Below are 20,917 nucleotides of genomic sequence, written 5' to 3'. Positions count from 1 at the left end.
TCCTTCTCTCAGGCCCCTCCACTCCCATCCCTACCATCCCACTCAAACTCCTTGAGTCTTTTGCTTTGGTTCAGCCTCTGATGATCAGAACTCTTCACTGAGGCTGCTCCACCTGTAGTTGCTTTTTCTTTGCCTATAATACGAAGAAATAAAGATACTGAGAACATTTTAAGAGGACATTAGCCCCATCTGTAGCCCCTGAGCTCCAAATTCCAGAGGCTTAATTCCTGGGGAGTGAGCCAGGAGATTGGGCGATCCCATCCTCCACTCAGCCAGTAGTCATAAGTGGCAGCTCCACCCCAAGTTCCACAGGCCGAGAATATTGGGGCCCTGGTTGCCCTAGTCCCAGCTTGTTTGTAGGATAGAGATTCCATGCCAGGAGAGGCAAGGCAAAAAAGACAGAGGCTACCACACCCATCCAGCATTCAACTCATAAAGTGGGGATGTCACTCTGAGGGCTGCTTTCCCTGCCTCCAACTCTGGAGCAGGGGCTCAGAGATTTTGCCCAGGAGGAGAAATAGTCCATAAGAACAGAGAGCTCTGAATATGTACCCACAGGAAATACTTTCATTTGAAACAGAGTATAGAGAAGTTGAAGACTACGAGTGCTCTTGAAAACAGTGGAGACTGTGGTGGTAAACAATTAAGAGGAGACTGGTAGCTCCATTAGAGCAACAAGCTAACCCATAGGGCAACTACTTCACCAGAAAAAGAGACAATTCAGAGCAGCCCTCCTGGAGTCAGAACAAACCTCAAAGACTTACCTGAAAAACTACTCCAGCAAAGGGCGGCCCCGTGGCATAGCGGTTAAGTTCACACATTCCGCTTTGGTGGCCCGGGGTTCACCGGTTCAGATCCCGGGTGCAGACATGGCACCACTTGGCAAAAGCCATGCTGTGGTAGGCATCCCACATACAAAGTAGAGGAAGATGGGCATGGATGTTAGCTCAGGGCCAGTCTTCTTCAGCAAAAAGAGGAGAATTGGCAGTAGTTAGCTAAGGGCTAATCTTCCTCAAAAAAAAAAAAATTTCCTTAATTGAACTAGACTGTAGGATGATTTATGCTCCAGGGCCTTGTTGGGAAATAGTAAAGCAACCAGCCAGAAATTAGTGGAGCCTAACAGCTGGGTGTGATATCAGCTGAGGCAGACAAGTTAATAGACGAATCAGGGAAAGACACAATCAAAGAGAGTCCTGCTAAAACCATTGTCCCAGAGTGACCATTCCTGTGCCCAAGGCTGTGCCCTCTAAAGAGTGGCATGAGAAGCTTCACACAGCAGGGGAAATAGACTTCACTAAGAGTCTGGCCAAGTCACTAAACAATAAACAAACAAACAAAAACAAGTCGCTTCAGGGTGGGCGGTTGCAATGCTCAGAGTTTCTGCAATATATTTCCTAAAATGTCCAGTTTTTAACAAAAAATTAAAAGACAAGCAGAGAAACAGGATAATATGATTAATATGCAGGGAAAAAAGCAGGCAACAGAAACTGCCTGAAAGGACCCAGGTGTCAGATTTAACAAAGACTTCAAGGCAGCCATTCTGAATATGTTCAAAGAACTAAAGGAAGTCATGCTTTAAAAAGTAAAAGAAGGGGGGGCTGGCCCCGTGGCCGAGTGGTTAAGTTCGTGCGCTCCGCTGCAGGCGGCCCAGTGTTTCGACGGTTCGAATCCTGGGCGCGGACATGGCACTGCTCGTCAGACCACGCTGAGGCAGCGTCCCACATGCCACAACTAGAGGAACCCACAACGAAGAATACACAACTATGTACTGGGGGGCTTTGGGGAGAAAAAGGAAAAAATTAAAAATCTTTAAAAAAAAAAAAAAAGTAAAAGAAGGTATGATGACAATGTCTCATCAAATACAGAATATCGATTAAGAGATAAAAATTAAAATTTTATAAAGAAGAATCAAATAGAAGATCTTGAGTTGAAATGTACAGTAACTGACATAAAAAATTCACTGGAGAGACTTAATAGTAGATTTGAACAGGCAGAAGAAAGAATCAGCAAACTTGAAGATAGAGCAATGGAAATTATGCAATCCAAAAAACAGAGAGAGAAAAGAATGAAGAAAAATGAACAGGCCTTAAAGAAATGTGGAACACCATTAAGCACACCAACATATGCATAATGGGAATAGTAGGAGGGGACAGAAAGGAGCAGAAAAAAATAATCAAAGAAATAATGCCTGAAAACTTCCCAAATTTGGTGAAAAACATTAATCTACACAGCTCAGAAGCTCAATGAGCTCCAAGTAGAAGAAACAAAAAGAGTTCTACACACAGACACATCATGGTAAACTGCTGAAAGCCAGAGACAAAGGGAAGAATTTGGAAATAGCAAGAAGCATATGACTTGCCACATACATGAGAACCCCAATAAGATTTACATTTGATTTCTCATCAAAAACAATGGAGGCCAGGAAGCAGTGGGATAAGATATTCAAAGTGTTGAAAGAACCAAGAATCTTATATCTAGGAAAACTATCTTTCAAAAATGAAATAAAGACATTCCCAGATACAAAAAAACTGAGAGAATTTTTTTGGTAGCAATGCTGCCTTACAAGAAATGCTAAAGGAAGTTCTTAAGGATTATTTTCAAATCTACAAATTATACTCTGAAAACTACAAAACATCATTGAAAGAAATTAAAGAAGGCCTAAATAAATGGAACATCTCATGTACTGTTCATGAAGCAAAAGACTTAATTTTGTTAAGACGGCAAAACTTCCCAAATTGATTTACAGATTCAACACAACAGATGTTCAATATCATTAGTCATTAGGGAAATGCAAATGAAAACCACAATGAGATACTTACCCACTAGGATGGTTAAAATTAAAGACATACAATAACAAGTCTTGGTAGGAATATGGAGAAATTGATACTCTTGTTGATTGTTGTTGGGATTGTAAAATGGTGCAGCCACTTTAGAAAACAGTTTAGGAGTTCCTCAAAAGGTTAAGCATAGATTTACCATATGCCTCAGCAATTCCACTCCTACATATATACCTAAGAGAAATGAAAACATATGTGCATGCAAAATCTTGTACCCAAAAGTTCATCGCAGCGTTATTTATAATAGCCAAAAAATGAAAAGAACTCAAATGTCTATCAACTGACAAATGGCTAAGTAAAATGTGGTATACCCATATAATGGTATATTATCCAACCATAAAAAGGAAAGAAGTGTTGATACTTGCTACAACAACATGGACGAACCTTGAAAACATTATGCTAAGTAAAAAAAGCCAGTCACAGAGACTACATGTTGTACAATTCCACTTACACTAAATATCCAGAATAGGCAAATACATAGAGACAGAAAGTATATTAGTGGTTGACAGGGGCTGCGGGAAGAGAATGGGAAGTGACTGCTAATGGGTATGGGGTATTTTTCAGGGGTGATGAAGATGTTCTAAAATTAGGTGGTGCTGATGATTGCACAATTCTGTGAATATACTGAAAATCACTGAATTGTACACACTAAAAGATTGAATGTTATGGTATGTAAATTATATCTCAATAAAACTGTTTTAAACAAAAAGAATTAAATTTCCAGCTTTTTTTCCCCCAATGGTCAGGAATTTCCAGCTTTAAGTCACAGTTAAGTTATAAAGAAGAAATCGGGGTGGATGTGTATTCTATTATTAACTATCTACCACATCCTTCCCCCCCCGACCCAGAATGAAAAATAACTATAAAAGGACACAATAGAAACCCATTTTTCATTCTTAAATGGATTATTACTAATTTTTCATTCACAGTCATCTCTGAGATTGAAGTCCATTTATAAAGGGATTTTACACCTTGTGAGAAGCTTTTCTGGTTTTTAGTCATTGAATAGAAAGTTTTTCTTTCTAAGAATCTCTTTTGTCTAGTCAGGCTTAAGTGTAACCTGCTTTGCTTTTTCATTCATGCTGTTTGTTCTAAGTCATGGCTTTACTTAGGACAAAGGCGTGAGGTTAGTAGAAAGGGAACTACCATTTAATGAGGCCTGTAACTGTCAGACAGTGTGTCAGATACTCTCCTTACGGTCCTGTCCAATGCTCACAACCCCAGGAGGGAGTGTTATTGTCACCTCTTTGAAGACGAAAAGCAGGCTGACAGAGGTGAACGAGTGGCCCAAAGTAACAGAGAGATGTGGCACAGAAATGGCAGAACCCAAGAGAGCCCTACTCTTCGCTCAACATCAGGCTGCTTCTGGAGTTCTCAGTTCTGTGCAGATCAGAGGGATACACTTATCTTTATGATCCTTTATGGCTTTGGTAAAGGCTAAAACTGTTGGACTTTGGCTACTTGGAGAGTTCAAGATTGAGGGTGATTCTCAAAGGACAGTGTGTGATACCACACATTTTCCAAACTCATTTTCCATTACTCCTAATTGTTCAACATTCATTCATCAACAATTCGCAAGCATCCACCATGTGCCTAGCCTTGTGCAAGCATTAGTTATCTAAAATGATTATACGAATGAGTTCAGGTTTTAGCACTCTGTCCATCTGGAGGAGGATGAGGAGGGGGTTCCTCTTTTCCTCTCTAGCCAGAGAGCAAGGGCACAGTGGCCCAGAACAGAGCCCACCCTGCCCAGGCCTGCTGGGCTGATGTATGCACATGTGCACACCTGACCTGTCCTGGAAAGTATGCTTGACCTCAAGCTTTGTGGAGGCAGTGACTATGTCTGTTTTGTGCCCCACACAGAGTCTGGCCCAAATCAGGTGCTCAATGACAGTTGAATAAATGACTAAGCAATTCCTTTTATCAATCCACTAGAACTTGGACTGGTTACTTCATTGCTCTATGCCTTCGTTTCCTGATTTGTAAAACAGGGATAAAGAGAGTACCCATTTTACATGGCAACTCTGAGATCTCATGAGACAATACAAGGCATACAGTGAGCACCCAATACACTGTAGTTGTCACTCCTATTGTTATTACTGTTGGGAAGGATGAGAGGCACATCCTTCTATGCCGAGAGTGACCTCCCGTCCTCTTTTACCTTGTGATCTGGATTTTTGTTTCTTAAAGCAGAGCTGAAATCTAGATGGCCCAGCCACATGGAGCTCTCCCTGCTCTGTTAGAGGACATTGGTCTAAGACCCTGAGGATGAGAAGGACAGAGTAACCCTGGGAGGATACACCCAGTGCCCCTACTCTGCACAGCTTGGGCCATTGGGTTCCCACACTCCATTTTCTGTCCAAGGTGTGTGTGGGGGGGCAGGGGACAGGGGAGTTATGTTTCGGAAATGTTAATGTTTGACCTAAAAGCACAGCTCTAGAGCAATGCCAACCAGCTCCTCATCAGGCCATCCACCATTAGCCTCTGAGCTGGCTGTGTGTGTGTATGTTTGTGTGTGCATGGGTGTACACACATGTGCAGAGACATAAGGGACTGTTCTGTCCCATCAAGAAAAAAACTCTCCCACTGGGCCTATCGTGTCACTGTTAATCACTGGGTCCTGGCTAGTGGGGGTCCAAGACTTACCCCTCAAACCCAAAGGGGCTGGAGGAAGGCAGGGCCCAGCCTCCCCAAGAATAGCCCTGTGAAGAAAAGGGCCTCTCTTCAGGCTGGCCACTGATTTACTAGACTCTAACCCCATGAGCCCCAGCTGGAACTTTGTCTGCCAATCCTATTGTACCATTACCGGGCCCCTGCAGCTTTCCAAAAAGACTCCTTGGGCACAGTAACTTCCCAAGAGAAGGCCCAGCCCTGGAGCCAACCACAGGTGGCTGTGAGACCCAGCTGTCTTGCCCTGCTGAATGTGAGCAGGAGCTCCAAAGCCAGATGGCAGCCTGCATGGACACTGTGTGCACATGGCCTTTTCCTGTGTTGCATGATGCTGACAGGGCTTCTCGGGCCCCTCTTCAGGAAGAGAAGGGGGACCTAGAGCCTTGGCCAGATGACCCTCAGTAGGAGAGTGATGAGGAGCTGGCCCTCCTCTCACCTTTCCCAGCACCCCAATTCAGGACTCTTTTTCTTGCTTCATTCCCCAAAGAGACCAGGCTTGACCCACTACCAGGGCCAGCTTCATGGGGGCATACGACCTGTGCAATTACACAGCGTCCACACTTGGTTTTAATGTTCTGATATTGATGCCTTGAAATTCTTAATCATTTTTGAACAAGGAGTCCTGCATTTTTAGTTTACACTGGGCCTTCAAGTTGGGCAGCCAATCCTGCCCACTACCTTTGCTCATGAAATGCCTGCTCCATATCTGACAGGCTTCCTCTTTCCTTTCTATCTCTAAGGCCTATGTATCCTCCCCTAAAGCAAAGAAAAATATTTTAGAAACCACAAAGGAGAGCACATTAGCCTTGGAAGAGCTTTTGTGCTCCACAGCATATGCAGTGGTGATGGTTGATAACGGACATGTTAATACCCCTACCAAGCTTAAGATTTTCTTGGCTCTGTCTGAAACTGAAGGCTGTGGTGGAGGCCTTCTACCCCTAATCCTGGTGTCACATTCCTTAAGAAGTGTAGGGGATGATATTTACTAAGCTCCTTTTGTCTGGCCTTTGGAATTCATGTCTAAAGAAGGATATGGGTACAAAGTTGAGTTCTGAGGCCTGAGATGGTATCTAGCATGCCCATTTACCTGCTATGACTTCAGACACACCCATCTCAGAGCCTCAGTTTACTCTTCTGCAAAATGGGTCACACTCTACTTCAGGAGGCTTTGGGGCCTCAATCACTAATCTCTTTGTGTGTTGGGGAAGATCCAGAGCTCTTTTCTGACACTTTAGCCAGTGATTTTGGGAAGTGGGTAGCATTAATTCAGGTACATGTCCTATCTATGACCACTGGGCTGGCAGGGCACTTGAATCTGGCCATACAGGTTTGAAGGGTTTCTACCCTTTCCCCTGAAGCCCATTCAGGGACCCCAGGTGAAGCAGCCCTTCTCTGGATATGGGCTCAGATGTATCCTTGGATTGTGCTGAGGGGTAGAGAGCCAAGTTCCTGGCTCACGTTTTTCTTTCTCAGAGCTGTGCTTGGGCATTTGCCTGTGGCCAGCCTTATGGACATGGTGAGAGGCAGCCTCATGAATCTTGCTATTGTCTCTAGGACTGGGGACATTATCCTCAACATCATAAAGTGACCCCTTTGTGGAGGGGAGTATACAGAAGAGACTTCTCTCTGGTCTCAGTACTCAGAAACTCTGTATTAGGGCCAGCCCAGTGGCTCAGTGGTTAAGTGCTCACATTCCGCTTCGGTGGCCCGGGGTTCGCTGGTTGGGATCCCTGGTGCGGACATGGCACCAATTGGCAAGCCATGCTGTGGTAGGCGTCCCACATATAAAGTAGAGGAAGATGGGCACAGGTGTTAGCTCGGGGCCAGGCTTCCTCAGCAAAAAGAGGAGGATTGGCAGCAGATGTTAGCTCAGGGCTAATCTTCCTCAAAAAAAAAAGAAAGAAAGAAAGAAAAAAAGAAACGCTGTACTTCTGCAGAATGAGATATCACTTTGCATACTGTGATCCTGAGAACCGAGCTGCTGGGGTGCTCAAAGCCATGTCTGAAGCCCTCTCTGGCAAGCAGGCCTTGGCTTACCGGTGACTTGGTTGTTTTGCAACAACTCTCCTCCCCTGTGCTTTCTATTTGCTCTGATTCTCTTAGCTCTTTGTTTTACACTTTTCTCTTGTATGTGTCCTCATAAACACCTCTCTCTGCTGCAAAATGAGTTGTGATATAAATATGTGAATTCATTTTTAGATCTATTTCAGGGTAGTTGTGAGGTTTGAGAGCTGCATTGCTTTGTGAATGTCACGGAAGCAGCAGTGCACCAGTGGAGCTGGGATGGAGTGGCAGGCAGGGGGTCTTTCCTTTGGACTGGATCATCTTCTCACACACAGCAACCCCTGACCCACAGCCCTGAAATACCTATTGGCACCTGCTTGTTTCTTAAATAAATGAAAGCTCATTGAACACACTGTGAAATTTTGGCAACCTCCCCTGAGATTTTGCTGAATTGACTAGGTCAAGAGCTGGGGACTGAAATGGAAATCATTTTCTGGATCCACCAGCAGGGACAGCCCACAGACCCTGGGTAATGGGAGGGACCACACTTCTGGGAAGGCTGGGTGGGAAGGAGGGTGGAGGAGTGTACAGGGGAGATAAGGAGCACCAGAGAGGGGTGGCTAGCCTCCACCCCCCCCCTCCCCCACCCATACAGTGGGGCCCTGGATCAGGCCCCAAGCTTGGCCTATAGTGTGAGTGGACCAAGGAGCACAGGGTTCTTCGGAGGAGCTTGCTCAGAAAATATAATCACAGACCCCATGGGACCACTTGCACTTTTCAACAAGGTAGAAGAAACTTATGCCTGGACCAAGTGACCATGCCCCTTGCCCTGCCCCTCAGGGCAAACACCTTTCAAACACCTTCCCTCCATGCTGGGATGCCTTCTGAAGCAGAAATGCAACCTTTGCTTCATGCCACTTTGCCAGCTTCTTGCTGTGTGATATGAGCAGAGTCTAGGGCATCAACCTCCCTTTCAGAAGAGGGAGGTGAGTCTCAGGGAGACCAGTGACTTGTCCCAGTAAATGATAGAGTCAGAAGTCAACCCCATAGCTGTAAGGTCTATGCCCTTTGCACAAAGGTGACAGCCTGGAACAGAGTAGGAAAGCCTGCCTGGCTGCCATGCTGACATTCTCTTCAAGCTGGGCTGGAGCTGGGCCTGCTGGAGGGTTGGGCTCACACCTCATGTTGTCTTCCCTGGCAGTGGAGTCTGGTGTGTGAGGATGACTGGAAGACGCCCCTCACCACCTCCCTGTTCTTCGTAGGCGTGCTCCTCGGCTCATTCGTGTGTGGGCAGCTATCAGACAGGTAAGGACGCTAGGAGGGAGGAAAGGTGGGATAGGGCTCCTTGTCAATTCATTGTCTGTCTTGGGTTGACTGAACTCAGAGTATTTCCACCAAGAGAAAAGGAGGCCCTCAGGGAGTTTCCTCTTCTTCCTGCCCTCAGTCCCTTGCCAGGACCCACTGGAAAGTAGAGTCCCTGTTTCACCAAAACTCAAAAAAAGACACTACTACCTTATCACTGCCTCCCTAACTGACCACTATCTTGGTCCACAAACAGCCATCAGCCAGAGTCAGGGCCAGACAGTGAGAACTGAGTTGCTAACGGTGCACCCACCTCTGCTTTGGGTCAGGCCCCTGGCCAGGCACTGGGGCCACAGAGCTGACCCAGGCTCGTTCTGGGCCTCCTAGAGGTCACAGTCTGAAGGAGACAGCATCACAGCTCTGGAAGAAGTGCCCCCACTGACCTCTGAATGTTCTGTGGGGACCAGAGCAGGAAGGTAGGAGTGCTAAATGGCAATGTTGGGGAAGGCTTCCCAGAGGCGTGGCTGTCCTTCCCCAGTTACAAAGCCCAGTGGGACCCCAAACCCAACAGCCTGAGACCTGAGTTTGGAAAATCGGACAGGAGACCATTCTGCTTACACCTGTGCTCCACTGTACCCTTTGGGCACTATCAGAATGTGAAATTAACACTTATGCCAACTACAGTGTCACTAACGGACATTGCTAGAAGCTACACTTTCCACAGAGCAGTGGTTCACAATTTTGGTTGCATATTAGACTCACCTGGGAAATTTTTTTAAATCCCAATACCCAAACTGCATCCTATGCATTAAGAATCTCGGGAGGTGGGGTACTGGCACCAGTACTTTCTGAAGCTCTCCTGGTGATTCCAAGTGCAGCCAAGGTTGAAGACCACTGCCATAGAGGGATTCTTGCTTCTAGATTTACAGAATTCCCATGTTGCTGATATTAGATGTATCTTCAATCTGTACTGTACCTGCCTTCCAGAAATGTGGTGGCAGCTTCTAATTGTGGCTTGTTCGAAAGAGCAGATTTCCATGTGGAATTTCCATGTGCATGAACTGCTCTGCGCTTTTGAGATACAGTACCTCCAAAGGAGGCTTAGAATCTTGAAAGGTACCTGCAGGACAGATGCATACCTGAGGCCTCACCAAAGAGGAACTTGGGAGGATGTGACAGGGTAAAAAGTCTGTCATGGCCCTGAAAAAACAAAAATCTGCAGTGATACCTGACTCAGGACTTGCCACATGCCCTGGGTGACAGCACTGCTGCGACTTGCACAGGCCATGTTTTGTGCTGTGCTGCACTCTACAGGTTTGGAAGGAAGAACACCCTTTTTGCAACCATGGCTGTGCAGACTGGCTTCAGCTTCCTGCAGATTTTCTCCGTCAACTGGGAGATGTTCACCGTGTTATTTGTCATCGTCGGCATGGGCCAGATCTCCAACTATGTGGTGGCCTTCATACTAGGTAGGAATGGCTTGTGACTCACAGGGCTTCTCTTTCCAACCCTCTGAGAGACCCAGGAAGGGGGGGCCACTGAAGAGGGCACAGGGAGTGCTCTCGACACAGAAGGAAGCACCACAACCTACAGGCTCTGTTTCCAAAACATGATCAGCCTCAGATATATGTGTGTTGGGGAGAGGGCTGTAGCCATAGGTTCTTTAATCTGGTTGTGGGCAAGGCAGGCACTCACTCTGTGCTGGGCCCTGAAGTGTGGTGGTGAATAAGAGCTGGAGCTGGTGGACACCAGCCACACGGTTATTGAGACACGTTTCAGGAACACAGGGCTTGGGAAAGGCACAGAGAAGGGGTCTTGTGGGGAGGGATGGCCTAGAGATGCCTTTGATTTGCACTGTGAAAGCTTGAGATTTCTGCCTGGGCCAGGGCAAAAGGGTATTCCTGGCAGCTGTGCATGACCCATGGAGGGACTTAGGATAGTTGGTGTGGCCAGTACACAGGTGGAGGAGGCACGTGCCAGACAGGAGTTCAGTGGCAGTCCGTTGGGCAGATCTGGTTTCATCCTGAGTCAGAGTCCAACCCCAGAGCATATCAGCTGTGTGCAGGACGAGCCTCACTGCACTGATAGCAGTCCTGTCTCCTAGCAGCAGCCTTGCTTCTGGAAGATCAGACTGCATGAGGGGGACTCACAAGCTAAAGGTCATGAGGCCTCAGGGCCCTCACCACCTTTTCCTGGGAAGAAGTGAGGTGAGCTGCAGGCAGGTTGATCAGGGTCTTCTGCAGAAGTGAGAGTCCCCAACACGCTCTCTGAGCCCCCTTGCTCTCTGAGCAGGTGAGAGAAGTGGAGATGAGGGGAACCTCTGGGACAATACACACGGATGTCCATAATCTCTAGTGTGATAATATATCCCTGTTGGCTCAGCACTGTCCCAGTTATCCCTATTGTCACAGTGTAATTATTAATAGTGCCCCTTTAATGTTAAGTCTAATGATTCTCCTCGTCTCAAAAGTCTGAATCTGGTAAGATAATTCTGATCACTTTTAAGAGTCTGGGTGACTCCTTGGCTTTGGAGATGCTGTGTTCTCTTAGTTGAAGATGTGTACACCCTCTGTCAGGTTGCCAAGATGGAATTGTTCAAATTCCACTCCTTTAATCATTTGTGAAGAGCCCTTGCCCCAGGCCCAGCCTCAGTGTCTGCAGAGAGGAGGAGGGGAGAGCGTGCTGAAGCCACATGGTCCTGATGGTCCTGGGAGGCAGCACCCTCTTCAGCAGTTCCCAGCAGGAGGGTGGCCTCTCTCCTCCCTGTAGGGGGAAGGAGGGAAGCAAAATTGTCTTAAAGAAGGTCATTTGTATAGAGGACGCAGAGAGCTTCAGGCTAGTGGTGCTGGAAACTGGAGACTGGAGGAACTTAGGACAGAAATTGCAACCTCCTGATGCACAATGGCCCCAAGGACACAAGGCTCTTGGGGGTAGCAAAGCCTATTGTTCTCATATTCTAAATCTCCCAGAATCCATCTTCCTTGTGATGACCCTCCCTATACCTGAAAAGCCCAATGTGTGGCTTTGCTTGGGCCAGACACATACTAGAGACTAAACAGGCCTCCCCAAAACAGAGGACTCTACCCAAGGCTAGCAGACCCCTTTAGGAAGACCTAAAGGGCCCTCTGAAATGGAAGGGCAAGAAGTTGTGATGAAGCCAAAGAAGCCCTGTCACTGGGATTGGGAGCCAGGTGGGGTTTGTGCCAGACACGGAATTCCCAGCTTCCACTAAATGACCGGCATTGAGGCCTGCCTTTTCATGGCAATGGAGCCTCCTCTGTGTGAGTGTGTGAGGCCTGGAGAGCCCACCCCAGGCCTCCTGTAGCAAAGGCCTTCCCAGTTGGCCCTGACACTATAACCTACTCCCCTTCTTACTTTCCATGCTGAGAAGAGTGAGAGGGCTACAGGGAAAGTAAGATCCTGTAGGATCAGTCAAAGCCTAGATGTATCAAGCCAGCCATCAGTGGGCAGTATGCTGGGTGCAGCGGGCTCCCATCAGCCTAGGTCCAGGGCTGTTGTAAGGTGCTCTGGGAGCCTCCCTGGCTGTAGTTTACTCCACTGTGCTCCACAGGAAATTGCTGACTTTTGTATCCAGATATAAGACTGTTTGTGTTGGGTTCTCAGATCTGAATGTTTAAGAGTATCATTGAAAACCAACCTGCCCCTTGAGCAGCCAGACTCCCTCCTTGGCGCCTAGGGTGGGGGTGGGAGGGATACAGTTGCAAGGGAGTGGTGGCAGCTGGCCTCCCCCACAGCACAGCAGCACTCTCTGCTGTTTCAGGGCTAAAACAGTCAAATTTCAGGTTTATTTGACAAGAGGAAACCTAAGCTTGGGATTTGGGCTGAGAAATTCTATCTGGGGCTTCACTTTTGCCCTCTGGCTCTAGAGAAGGGTTGGCAAGACTCTGCAATGATAATCTCCAGTTTTAAGAGTCTTCACATTAATTTGGGAAGTTGAATTACTCCCACTCTCAAAGCAGTCCAGAAATGGATCCTCTTCTTATTCTGGTTTTTAAAAATTATAAAGCCTGTCAAAGTCGTAGGAGACAAGAAAAGGGAAGGAAGGAACAGTGCTACCCAAAGGAACATCAAGTGGATACACCTGGAAATGAGGGTGCTGCCAGATGATGCTGGTTTATGAGGAAAGGACCACTCAAGACGAAGGACACTGACCCTCCCCACACGCCAGCTCCTCCCTACTGTTTCCCAGAAATAACGGCTTCAGCCTGTTTACAGCCTTCTGGATAAAATGCCAGCAGCATCCTCCTTTATCCCTCTTAATGAGCTGCTTGAATTTATTTTGCACAGTTAACTGCCTCCTGTCTTGACTGATCCATTAATTCAGTATTTTCCCAGTACTCCTAACATCAACCTCCTATGCAATATTTGTTTCAACATGTTGGGCTATTTAAAGCTCTGCTTTCTCTGATGTCTAGATGTGTTCTTCCTTTTGGTAAGTAATAGATGGCATCTTCCTTTATAACTCTGGCTGCCAGAAAGCACAGGCAAAATTGAAATTAAGCATATCAATTATGTAGCCTTTATCAACCACGTATTTTTAAATTGGGATATAATTTGCATACCATAATATTCACTCTTCGAAAATGTATAATTTAGTGGTTATGAGTATAGTCACAAAGTTGTACAACCGTCAACTCTATCTAACTCCAGAGCATATTCATCACTCCCCAAGGAAACCCTGTACTCATGAGCAGTCTCTCCCCATTCCCCTTTCCCCAGCCCCTGGCAACCACTAACCTACTTTGTCTGTGGGGATTAGTTTATTCTGAACATTTCAGATAAATGGAATCATACAACATGTGGCCTTTACGACTGACTTCCTTCACTTACTGTTGTCGAGGTTGATCCACGTTGTAGCATGAATCAGTATTCCCTTGTATGGATGTACCACATCTTGTTCATCCGTTCATCACTTGACTGACATCTGGCTTGTTTCCACTTTATGACCACAAGGAATAATGCTGCTATGAACATTGAGTACAAGTTTTTTATGGATATAGTTTTCAGTTCCCTTGGGTATGTACCTAGGAGTGGAACTGCTGAGTCATGTGGTAATTCTACCTCTAACTGTTTGAGGAACTGCCAGACTGTTTTCCAAAGTGATCAGCTGCATATTTTCATTCTTTTCCCCAAGGCCTAACTTTTTACTTTTCTTTGTATTTTACTTTAATGCTACTATTATTTTATTGTATTCAAATTATTAGCTACCTCAAAACCTTCAAGGGATGAGATGGGGTATAAATACATTAAAAAGATGCAGAAATTTGCTGGCACCACTTGTCTGCACTGCACTGTGAGGGAAGAACTGGGGGGACCCAGGGAGGACTCGCTCCTGTCTGTTCTCAGGGAGCTCACATCTGGTTGGCAGAGCCAGCCAAGGCAGTTGTTACTGGGGTCATGGGTTATGGGTGGGGTGGGAGGGGGGAGGGGGCAGATAACTTTTCTGGGTACCTGCAGAGATAGGAAAGATTACTTTTGGCTAGAACCATCTGTGAAGGTTTATTGAGGGGAGAGAGGAAGCCCTGAGGGAGGGAATATCTGTTAATTTCAAGAGAATCCTGAGTATTTTCCAGGGAGCAAAGAGAGGTTCTGCTGTCTTCCATTGGGTTTCTTGGTCAAAGGCACCATACTTTCCATCATTCCCCCAACATCCAGCACATTTCAACAGTGTGACCAGGATAAAGGAATTAATTATTCCTGAGCACCTACCACATGCCAGACACTCTACTAGGCACTTTATGTACAATATCTCCGTCCTCATCATAATAACTCCATCAAGTAGGACTTATCAAAGTCACTCTAATAGCAAATTAGCATCAAAGAGCCCAGACTCTCTGCAGGTGCCTGATGGAGGACACTCCCAGCCCAGGGGCCCATGGGTCCTACCCTGTATCCTGACAACTGGACCACAGTTTTGTTTCTTGAGCAGGGGTCTGCTGCAGTCCTCTGTTGGTCATTCATGGAGGGGCGTGTCCTGCCTCCATTATGGAATAGATCCAGTGGTTCCTGGGGCTCACTACCACAGAAGGGCCCTGATCAATGTGGAAGTGAGCCTAGCTCTCTCTGCCTCACTCCCTCTTGGAGAGCATGCTCAGATTCAGGTGGTAGTGACAGGTAGTGGGAACACACGCCTGGCTAGGACATGCCCCTTTGGCTTAAATGTCAGAGTTTCACTCCCAAGAGACGCTCAGAGGCCCAACCAGACCAAGACCAACTGAGCTTTGCCCTAGGAGCAAAAACCTAGTGGGTAGAGGAGGCCGGAACAGGATCCCCAGTCATCACAGCCAGAAGTCACCACTGTCACTGTCTCACTGCCAGCTGAGCACATGGAAAGTTTGTGGCAGCTGCAGGCCATGAAAAGTCTACAGGAATCAGGACTTCTGTCCTAATGTTCCTCAGAGGGGGCTGGTTCAAAGACCAGCCCAGGCAGGGAAAATATAAATCCTAACATCTGAAAGGGAGATGTGGCCTCACCCATCTCCGATGCATGTCTCCACTAGGATCTCAGTTGAAGGACTGCTTGATAGCGCCAAGGCTTTGCCTCAAGGTGACTTTTTTCTGGACAGATCCACAGATCAAAGAGATTAGGCTTAAATCCTGGCTGGCCCACTTATAACATATGTGTGAATTTAGGGAATTTGCTTCAGTTCTTTAAGTTTCAGCTGATTATGTGTAAAATAAAGTAATACTGGTTCTTATATAATTGTTGTGAGGATTCAAAGAGATAATATATGTAAACACTTAGTCTAGAACCTGGCTCAAAGTGCCTACTCAAAAAAAATGCCAGCTATGAAGAAGATGATGATGATGATGTTTAAGGAAGGATGATTGTCTAAAAGTCAGAGAGCAGGAAGTCATGCTAACAAGGAACTATTCAAGTTCTTGACATCCATGTTGCTTCCCCTGTGGGGAAGGAAGAAATTTTTCTCTATCCTTTTAGGTTCTTCTGGCTGGTCTAAGAATTAAATTGACACAGATTAATAGAACAAAATCAAATTTAATTGCAAACCCCACATACATGAGAGGTTCAGAGACAAAAAGGTAAAATGAGGTATATATGCCATCTTGAGCCAAGGAATGGGATAGGGGCCTGAGGCTTCAGAGTGGAGAAGGGTAATTCACAGGACAATAAGAAAAGCAGATATTCAATAATTAGAGGTTCGCCCTGCCATACAGATAGCTCATAAAAATTTATTTCTGGTAATGACTCTGATTATGGGTAAAGCCCCAATTCAATTCTTTAAAGGAGAGGAAAAAGTTTCTCGAGCCCACAGGGTCTTGATTGCCTTTAGCTCAAAATATTCCACATGTCAAAGTGGCACATCCTGGGGGGGCCTGTTCTGAAGCCCCTCACCCCTATGAGTACTCTGCAAAGTTAGAACAACTCTATTCTGGTCTGAGACCCAAGCTTAGAGAGGGAGATTATCCAAGAATCCAGTGGTGTAACTTCTCTCTCTTCTCTTATCAGGGTCATGGAAGTATGAGGGAGCTCCCTTGGCCTCACGATTCTACAAGAGTCTTACTTGATCCCGTTCACTTTCTCTTTTCCACAATCAAATCCTCTGCTGCTTCACTTCTGAATCTCTGCTTAGGAATAAAGCACCCCCTATTCATATCATTCCCATTTCATGATAGTCACAGCCAAAGTGTTTAGAAACCATGGCATGGTGAGTCTTCCTATGGAGTGGTGGGAAGGTCATTAATGAGGTAAGAAAAGATCTGGAAATAACACTTATGATCCTCAAAGAAATCAGGCCCTATCCTAGGAAATGAGTTTAGAGGCTGAGAAATGCCCTGGTGGTTTGGGCTGTCGTCTGAAGGCTGGGATGTGAGAGGCACACAGTACTGGTCGTTTCTACCAGTCTGGCTTTTACAAATGACTGTTCAAGAGGGAACCACTGAGGTACATCTCTCAGTTATGCTGAGCGAGGAAGAAGTGGGTGGGGATAGGAACAGGTAGGTGCTAAGAATGGGAAACCAGCCAAAGTAGTAATTTTACTGTTTCTTTTGAATTAGCCCTTAATTCCTTAGCCTGTGCTCAGGACTCATAAAACATGATTGAGAAAATCTCCTTGAAAGCCAAGTCTGAACAACCTTTGCATGGTCTGTTTTATGTTTTCTGGGCTACTTCTCTGTAGTGGTAGACAGATCTCAAACAAAAGGCAGAGCCGTTGCCATTGGCCAGATACCTGCCCCTGGGGCAGAGGACCAAGAGTGGACTCTGGAAAGGGCCTGGAGCTCCGTGACAACAGAATGAACTTGTTCTTGGACTCCCCCACCTCAAACCAAGAGCTCCAAGGGGCAGGCAACGTCCTTGGAAGTACTGGTGCTGAGTGATCCACTGTGGTGCTGAACAGAGCAGGAGCCTATAGCCACCTGTGTGTCCTTCCCAAAACAGGGCCCAACATTATGCAGTCTTGGGCCTTTGTGGTGTTTCTGGGAAAGCTCCTTGGAGTTCCTTGGGTGTGTGCCAGCTCCAGGGCTGCCACCTACCAGACCAGCAGACCAGCTCCTTCTTTTCTTTCCTTGGTCTGAATGGACTATGTCTGCCTTGGACTGATCTCTGGGCACAATGTGGCTGCAGGGGAATTCAGCCCTGGGTGCTGGGGAGTCTGGTCTGTGTACCACCAGACCAGTTAGATCTAATTTATCATTTCTCAGGGCCCAAGGGTGGCTAAGGGTGTCCTAACACCACTCAGTAACTGTGAACTCTCCACTGTTTCCCAAGAGGCCAATGTCTGTTTATTTATAGTGGAGGATTGTGGGAAAAGCCAAGTGCACCATGATCTCACACAGCCCCTGAGAAGAGCCCCCATTGCCTCCTGGAACACCCTCTCTGCTCCTCACTCTGGGGCCCTTATTTTGGAAAGGTGGCGTTCTCTTGGGACTGGGCATATTTCTATGACGTGAAATAAGCTTTGAAAATATAAATCTACGACTCCTTTAAAATCTCATGAAAACTCATCCTTCCATAAGCTTTGGGTGATAAGTCCTGGGTCACTTCCCACCTTCTTCCATCCTGACCACTCCTGCTCTGGGCCAGCAGACAAACAGCTTTTCCCTTTTCCGAGTGGTTATGGTTTGAAATCTCACTGCCGGGTAATGATGTAAACAGTAAATATTAAAGTGAGTTAAAATGCTAACACTCCTCCCTTGTTTTGAACAGGAACAGAAATTCTTGGCAAGTCAGTTCGTATTATATTCTCTACGTTAGGAGTGTGCACATTTTTTGCAGTCGGCTACATGCTGCTGCCACTGTTTGCTTACTTCATCAGAGACTGGCGGATGCTGCTGCTGGCGCTGACGGTGCCGGGGGTGCTGTGCTTCCCGCTGTGGTGGTGAGTGTGGCTGGGTCCCAGACAGCCCCCTGCTGGGGGCCTGCATGCCTGGAGCCGAGAGCCTGGCGCTGACCCTAGTGTGGGCTTGCATGATCTCACTGGAGCTGGCTGAGGCTGGGGCCTAGAAGCCCAGAGAGTGTTTGCCTCATTGTGGGTGGGTCTGTGTGCTGGGGTCTGACGCTCCACTGTCCCACAAAGCACCGTTCTCAGGAAATCCAGCCCCTACCTAGGCTTTCCCCATTCTTGTCTGTTGTTGGTAGTAATAATTGTTTGCAGAGATGATACTGTTGGGATTTGTTGTTTTTAACTCTATCCCCCTGCTCTTTTGACACTTTTCTCTCTCTGGGAAATCTCTTTCTCCTTATGGATTCAACTAATATAATTTCCTCAGCTTCCCTATCACATAATTAGCATCTAAGGTGTGCCTGTTTGTCTGCTTTGTCTGGAAGGGTGAGAGAATTAATTCTGTTTAATGAGTCGTTAGAGATATGTTCTCTGCTCTCCTCCCACAACCCTCCAACCCAATTTTGATACATCAGAAAGGGAACAAAGATACTCACCCCAGTTTCACCCAACATGATTATGTGAGAGATTTCAAGTGAGAGAACAGATTAAGAATGATGGAATTAAGTCCCAGCCATGCCCTCTATTTGGTATTCCCCATGTCTTTGGTTTTTTCATATTTAAGCAAGCGGAAGGGAGATTTCTTCCGTTGGTGGGTCTGGCACTCTCTCTCTCCTTAATTCTTCTTGGTTTGGTTTCATGATATCAAAATCAAATCTCCTAGCAGTGACTGGTTTTACTAAACTGCAGATCTCTACCTACTTATAGATAACAGAAATTCCTTTGATGATTTTTTGGAACTCACAGTTCAGACTAGCCCTCATGGCTACCCTGTCCTTTGGACACTACCTAGGAAGTTGCCTAGATGGTCCTTTATCTTGCCAGAAAGCCTGACAAGTAGCACATCTTGGCCTTGTTGGACCAGATGACTCAAATTGGACACTCCAAGCTACTGTCTTTTTGTGACCACTGAGACTGCTATGGTTTACCAGTGTAAATTCTGAGCATGGCTATGTATGAGGAGAGAGAGGACTTTTTTTTCTCACTTCCTTGGAATTTGAGAGACAGTCTGTTTAATGTTAGATACTATTCTGTCTTGGAGGTTTCCTCTGGAATCCAGTCTGAGGGTCAGGAAAGCTTATAGTAAATTAGGGCAGGCCATTATCTACACAGCCCTGCCTCTAAGGAAAGCACTGCAGATTTACAAGAGCAGGGTAAGTTTCTGGAATGAGAGTCATTATCATCACCATCATCATCATCATCATATCACCACCATCACACCCTCTGTCCCTCTCTCCACAATCCCCTGATAACTGAATTTATTATAAAAGATGTTGGTGACCAGAGGTCCTCTCAAGACACAAGACAAGATTATTCAAAGGTTATTCTCTGCCTCTTCAGATGAATTATTTTAATAATCTATGTTCCCTGGCTCTAGACATTTTGGCGTAAGAGACCAGCACTTTTAAAATATGTTATAATCAACTTATTACTATATAATTCTATCAGAGAGAGAGAGAGAGAGAATAAAAATAGAAGGGCCCTGATTGACCATAAGAGATTAGTAGGGATTTTAATTTGTGGGGCTTAGATCTTTCCTCAGGACCAAATATCACAACAAGGAGCAGTTCCGGTAGGTCAGCCCCTTTAGTCTCCAGCAGAGAAGGCCTGTCCCACGAGGAGGTGCCTCACTCTTGCCCTAAGGAGAGTTCTTTCTTCTGTTGCCCATGGGCTGATCCAAGAGTGCTCCTGGCTATGGGCACACCTGCTTGTCCTAAAAGGCTAACAACAACAGTCTTATCGTTTTCCTATAAAAACAAAATAGCTTTCTTCTGAACATCTTATCCTTGAGGGCGGAACTTCCTGAAGCAATGCTCGTCAGTCCAGGTGGGCTGGGATGATGTGGGCGATGCTTCAGGCGGCTGCGCTCCCTGCTGCCTGCTCGGTGTGTGATGCAGGCTCCCAGCAACATGCCCTGTTCAGTCTGAATGAAATCTACAGAGAGGCTCTTGTGTACACTCTCATTTGGCACTCCACTAACTTTTGAAATGATCAGCTAAGCTTGCTACTTCACGCAAAAGAATACCATGGCAGTACAAAAGTAGAGACTGCAGCAACCCTGAGGACAGTGGGCTGGAAATGGGAGGGGAACCTACAGAGAGCCGCTGCTGGTGATTTGGGGATTTCTTACGTCCTAAGTTCTCTTTAAAAGGCTTGGCAGGAAGTGACCACAGGTACGAATGGAAGATATGTGTAGCGGGTGGGGAAGGAGCCCATGGATGCAACATGGGGAAAGCTTTGCGGTTTCTAGCTGAGGAACCTGAGCCCAATAGTAGCCCTCAGATCCTGTTTCTAAGAACAACCGGGTTGGGGAAAGATGCTGCTCAGAAGTAGAAGTGCCCATGAAGTATACAGTAGCTGTGTGGTAAGGCCTCTAATCTGCACTAATACAGTAGCCACTGGCCACATGCAGCTGTTTAAATTAAAATTAATTAATAGTAAATAAAATTAAAAATTCATTTCCTCAGTCACATTAGTCACACCAAGCATAGGAGGCACATGTGGTTGGTAGCTACTGTATTGAACAGCACAGTTACAGAACACTGCAGAGAGCTCTGGTGTACAGCACAGCTCTAATTACTGAAGCTCAGTGACCTAATGTCATCACAGTTGCTACAGGGA

At 46.2% G+C, this 20,917-nt stretch overlaps 1 protein-coding gene across 3 annotated transcripts in view; it reads left to right on the top strand.

Annotated features, from left to right (window-relative positions):
• SLC22A4 (solute carrier family 22 member 4) overlaps nucleotides 1-20,917 on the top strand; it is a 60,069-nt gene that overhangs the window by 8,118 nt on the left and 31,034 nt on the right. For 2 of the 3 annotated variants that reach the window (XR_011505829.1, XM_014856784.3), the window contains exons 2-4: nucleotides 8,713-8,816; nucleotides 10,128-10,282; nucleotides 18,001-18,172. Coding sequence is in view for 2 of the 3 variants with exons in the window: in XM_014856784.3 (XP_014712270.1) it covers nucleotides 8,713-8,816; nucleotides 10,128-10,282; nucleotides 18,001-18,172 (431 nt within the window). In the remaining variant the exon portion in view is untranslated. The remainder of the gene's footprint in view (nucleotides 1-8,712; nucleotides 8,817-10,127; nucleotides 10,283-18,000; nucleotides 18,173-20,917) is intronic. The other variant, XM_070517415.1, reaches the window with a different exon arrangement.

Source organism: Equus asinus, chromosome 9 (genome assembly GCF_041296235.1).
Source record: "Equus asinus isolate D_3611 breed Donkey chromosome 9, EquAss-T2T_v2, whole genome shotgun sequence".
Classification (NCBI taxonomy): Eukaryota; Metazoa; Chordata; class Mammalia; order Perissodactyla; family Equidae; genus Equus; species Equus asinus.
The sequence above is the reverse complement of the archived record's forward strand: the minus strand, read 5'-3'. Positions and strand labels throughout refer to the sequence as shown.